The sequence below is a fragment of the Lolium rigidum genome, chromosome 4 (genome assembly GCF_022539505.1).
Source record: "Lolium rigidum isolate FL_2022 chromosome 4, APGP_CSIRO_Lrig_0.1, whole genome shotgun sequence".
Taxonomy (NCBI): Eukaryota; Viridiplantae; Streptophyta; class Magnoliopsida; order Poales; family Poaceae; genus Lolium; species Lolium rigidum.
The window spans coordinates 247301206-247306653 of NC_061511.1; the positions used below are offsets into that span (position 1 = coordinate 247301206).

Consider the following 5448-nt stretch of genomic DNA (forward strand, 5'->3'; position numbering starts at 1 on the left):
CTCTCGAGCCCAACTCTTCTCCGGCTCTCGGGTGAGCTTCTCTCATGTCCAGATGGTTCGACGCCTCAGGAGCCATGGCGAGAGGGTAGGGGCCCTCTTCGGCATGAGAACGGGAAGGTTTGGTGCTCTTTGTCCCGGGTTCTTCTCCTCGCTCAAGGCTTCCTCTCGCCCAAGGCGGTGACTCGTCGCGCCCCGCTGGTTTGGCGTCCTCGGTGCCGTGGAGCGGTGGTCTTCGCTCACGCAAGGCGTGTGCTTGTGTTGTAGCGTAGTGTTGTAAGCTTCTCGGAGTGCTCCCTTGTATCTTTCGGCCGTAGTGTGTGTGGTGTGGTGTTGTGTGGTACGGAGGGCCTTGTGTAATCCCTGGCCAGTTGATGGCTTTGTTAATTCAAAGCTGGGCTTTCGAGCCTTCACTTTAAAAACAATGGCAATATTGACACTTGCACCTAAATACTGTTGTTTTCACAGCTTAGCAAATTGGCTCATGCATCAATGTACTTACAGCTGTTAGGCTCTTGACGGAGCCATTCTCCCAACGGGTTGGAGTATGAAGATAATCGCCGCCGCCGGTGTGTAGTGACGTAGAACTTGAATCGGGGAACAGCCGACAGCGTCTTTGCCGTCCCAAATGTACACAATCAACTAATTTGTCTCATGTCTATCACGTGTAGAGGTCGCTAATCAGCCCTGGTTTCAATAACGGCCGTCTTCTTCTTGTACTTGAAAATTACTGCGAAGAAGACATAGACTAGGAGCTCGAGCGCGCTGAGCCCGGCGATGAGCCAGTAGAAGTAGTCGAGGTGGCCCCGGTTGAGATTGTTGGAGAACCAGCTGTCCCCCCTGGCCGACGTGGCCTTGTCGATGCCCGACACGAGGCCGCTGCTGATGAAGCTGCCGATGCCGAAGATGCTGAGGTAGAGCGACAGCCCGAGGCTGCGCATCTTGTCGGGCACCTGGTCATAGAAGAACTCCTGCAGGCCGACCATGGTGAACACGTCCGCAGCGCCGAACAGCACGTACTGTGGCACCATCCACCACAGACTCATCGGAACTGGCACACTGGGAAGGTCTGCCAGGCCGGCGTCCGCCGCGACCCGGAGCCGTCGCGCCTCGACGAGCGCGGCGACCACCATGGACACGAGTGAGAGCACCATCCCGACGCCGATGCGCTGCAGCATGGTGATGCCGGACGGGAGGCCTGTGTAGCGGCGCGCTAGAGGCACGAGGGCGCGGTCGTAGAGGGGCATGAGGACGACGATGGTGACGCTGATGAATGTTTGCAGCGCTGCCGGCGGCACCTGGAGCCCATGTCCGACGCTCCGGTCCAGGGTCGCCGCCTGCTTCGTGAAGAACGTGGAGGACTGCGAGAATGCCACGGCATAGATCAGGCACGTTGCCCAAATAGGGAACAGGAGGAGGACGCTCTTGGCTTCCTCGATGAGGTCCGCATTGCTGGCCACCACCTCCTGCTCTTCCTCGTCGACACGAGCACTACAAATTTGAACAAAGCAGATCAATAAGACGCGCCGATCCATCGATCGAACACCTTGCGAAGGACTGAATTACCTGGACTCTGGCGCCGCGAGAGGACTACTACTTGACTTTCGCCGGCTGCTCCTCCATGCCGCGAAAGCCTCGCCGGCACGAGCGAACAAGCTCCTCTTCTTGCCGACAGAGACGTAGTAGCGGTACGTGCGGGTGCCGAGTAGGAACACGGCGAGTGCGAAGGCCATGACGACACAGGGGATGCCAAAGCCGAGGCCCCAGCCGATGTTGTCCTGAACGTAGCTGAGGAAGACCAGCGTGACGGCGGTGCCGGCGCATATGCCGAAGTACCACCAGTTGAAGAAGGAGCTCCGGGAGACCGCCTCCTTGGGGTGGGTCTCGTCGAACTGGTCGGCACCGAAGGCCTGAACGCACGGCTTGTGCCCGCCCTGCGCGAGGGCCACCATGTAGAGGGAGGTGTAGAAGGCAGCCATCTGAAGACCGGACGGCGGCGGACAGGGCGTGTTGCCCGCGGTGCCGCATTTGTGGCCGCCGGAGGAGAGCAATGTTGAGAAAGCCAGCATGGCTAAACCCTGCAGGTTGTTTCAGTAGTGCCAACTGAGACATTTTACATTGCGCTGAATAGTAAGATCCAACGAAGAACGAACAGGATCCATCAACAAAAGGAATTGCAGGACCAACTTGTACACATTGTCGAAGCCCACATGCTAGATCAAACATGGTTTCCATATTGAAACCAAATCATAACCATTTTTTTCAGAAACAGATTACAAACACAGAGGCTCATATATACGCGTATACACTCAACTCTTGTGAATGCACACTTACATCCTACTTGTATGAGTACATTCAAAAAAATTGGCTAGCAGAGATTATCAAAGTCACTAGTGGCGTCTCGCTATCGACGATAATGTGCCTTCCACTGAAAAATATATTTTCCCATTACGAGGCCTATATATATCAAATCTAAGGTTTAACCCTCTACTAAGATAGATACCAGTACCGTCCTAACCATCTAACCTCCGGTTCGTTCTTACATGAAACATGAGCCTTAACCTCGTTAGAAAGCAATGGGGCACTCTGAAGTGTAAACCGTACTCCGAACTCTAAACTATTTTTATTACTCCATTCGGTCTGATTTTTTTTTTTAAACTAGAACCCCAACATTTATCATGAATTAAAGTGAGTAACATAAACTCTAAACTCTATTTAAACACATCGTGATCCAGAAGTGAGTTATTTATTCGTGGGAAGTCAGCATGTGCATGCACCCTCAAGGCCTCAACCACCCAGCTCTTCCAGTAACTTGATTGCGTCTCAGGTCTCAGATACGTGACTACTCATCCACTCTCTCAACAACTCCAGATGATTCCCTAAAAAAAAAAACTCCAGCTGATTCTGCGTTTTCTATGATCAACTTGTGTCACTAAGTCCAAATGCCGTAACAAGGGGTCTAGCAATCGGGGTCATAGTATCTCTATCGACGAAAACTCCATGACCACGACCTGTTCAAGCATGGTACTTCTCGCTCTCCATGTCCCTCTGACATGCGGGTCCGGTACTATACTAATCCTTCACTCGTCCACGTGGAAATGGCGGTGATAATTTTGTTTTCTGGCAAAAAAATACCAAGAAAAAGAAGATGAACGGATATTGCGCGAAGAGCGGTTTTGGATAGCCTTACCAGGATGTAGAGCAGGGAGGCGAGCAAGATCATGCGGTAGCGGCCGAGCCATGAGTCGGCGAGGGCGGCGCCGAGCAGCGGCACCAGCTGCGCCACGCCGTTCCAGAGGTTGATGGCGGACGCGGCCTTGGCGAGCCCCTCCCCCAGCGGCCCCGTCAGGTAGCTGATCAGGTTCGCCGACACCCCGTAGAACGAGAACCGCTCCGCGATCTCCACCGCTGCATCCGTCAGACCATCATCGCACAAGGCACACGCCAATCAGACTAACTAAATTAATGGGGATCGATGGAGCTGAATTAGCTGCTGCTCTGCTCGATCGTGTCAGTATGAGTACGCATGTAAATTCTATGCAGTTACCTATGATGAAGAGCGCGGACCTCCAGCGGCCGGTGGAGGCGCGGGAGGCGGGCCGGCCGCGGTGGTCCACCGCCGCGAGGGCGACGTCGCCGGCTTCTCCCGCCATGCCGTCGGCGCGCGCGAGCAGCGGGTCGGAGCTGGAAGGCATCGTGGCCGGAGGACGTGCTGGCCGAGCCTCTTTATACTGCGTACGGACTAATTCCGACGGCTGATCTTCAGGAAGATCAGGACAACCGGAGATGAGCTAGCGTTGACTCGCGTAGGTCAGAAGAAACGGCATGGGCAGGGCAAGTTGTTGACGCCTTGACGGACGATCTCGCACGCCGACCGGCCGGAGATCGCGTCAAGCTCGTGCGTTCCGACGACTACCTGCCGCCTCGTCGGCGGCGGCGGCTAGCTACTAATGGGAAGGTGGGACTGAGAGCGACGAACGAGTATGCGGCAATGGCGGGTGGAGCCAGCGTGGGTATGAGATAGACACCGGGTTGGTGGCACATGGAATCCGGATCCGATGAACCAGGATCGCGTCCCCTCAGCCACATCGGACGAAGGTACGGACACGTGCGGCGGCTAACAGTCCATGTGGACCACTATAGGCCACGTAGGATATCCGGCTGGAAAAATATCTGCTTGGCGTTGGAAGTCTGTGACATGACATTTCTATGCACTGCGTAGAAATTTTTTGGGTTAAACTACAATTTGGAAGAAGTATGGGCGAATTTTTTTAATAATATTTTTTTCTTTAATTACACGAATAATACTCAGATTTGACAATTTTTAGAAATAATACTGGTTCGGGCTACCTTAACCCAATATAGCCCTAATCGGGATAAACCTTTCCTGAAAGGTCCAGATTCTGTGGGCCAGGCTAGGCTAGGCGCGGTACCTCTCGGACCAAGCTTCCCCAATTGAATCTTGTCGGGCTCGACTTACCCAACAAGTTGTGCACCCGATTTCGATGGTCACCCAACTAATTTGCAATTTTCTTGTTTCCCATCCCAGCTACCTTTTTGCCGCCACCCCTCTTCCGCTAACCTCTTTCCCATCACCCCTCTCCTGCCAACATTTTTCCCGCCAATTTATCTCGTCGTCTCTCTTTATAAATCGAACCGCCGGATTGTTTCGAACTACCCGTTTTTCTCTTACTTTTATTCTGTCGGCGCCTCTTTTCCACCATGAGTGTGTCTTGCTCGGACTAGGACTTATGGTCGAGGAAGATGAAGGATGCAAGCTTGCCCCCAGTGATGCAAGCGGAGCACTATTCGTGTGGCGATCTTGCGAAGGTGAAGGAGTCGGAAGATTTCTCTGATAAGTTTCGTATGAAGTTTTTCATGAGTGCCAACTATGATCACGATGCACCAGCAAGCTCGGCGTATCTGAGGCCTCCGGTATGTTGAAAGCATGGGCTATAGACATATTGTTCGTTTCATTTTTGTTTGAAGTAAGATTCTTGTTTTTGTTCAATATCGTCCGCCACTCTGCATGTGATACCATTGGATTGACACGGAGCAGCCTGAGTGGACGGTCCAAGAGATTAACGATATATATCGTCGTGCATGGCTGACTTCAAGACGGATGAGGAGGCAGGGAGGCTGCTACACAGGTGAAACGAGCGCGAGAGAGAGATGGCTAAAAAACCATCATGAGGAGCAACGATGTTGCCTTGATGACTGGGAGAAGAGACTCGCAGGGGAGGAGGCAAAGTTGTAGGATCATAAACAGGTGCACAAGAAGCTCCGTGAGGAGGAGGGGATGAGGATGAGAGAAAGATCTGCTCTGGCGAATGCAGCGGAAGAACGGAGTGACAAGACCAGAAAATGGCCACGTTGGACTCATGACCACTAGATTTCTGAGCTAGCGATGTATCTTAATTTCAGTTGAAGTGTAGCTTTGTATCTTAGCTT

The 5448-nt window shown here is 53.0% G+C and overlaps 1 protein-coding gene across 1 annotated transcript; it reads right to left on the minus strand.

Moving 5' to 3' along the window:
• Window positions 1-430: 430 nt before the first annotated feature.
• On the minus strand, window positions 431-4029 carry LOC124707454 (protein NRT1/ PTR FAMILY 5.10-like). Its single transcript, XM_047239108.1, has 4 exons — window positions 3545-4029; window positions 3188-3405; window positions 1564-2075; window positions 431-1488 (listed from the first exon to the last, which is right to left on the minus strand). The coding sequence occupies exons 1-4, from the start codon at window positions 3690-3692 to the stop codon at window positions 675-677; spliced, it is 1692 nt and encodes a 563-aa protein (XP_047095064.1). The 5' UTR covers window positions 3693-4029; the 3' UTR covers window positions 431-674.
• Between the last annotated feature and the right edge of the window lie 1419 nt (window positions 4030-5448).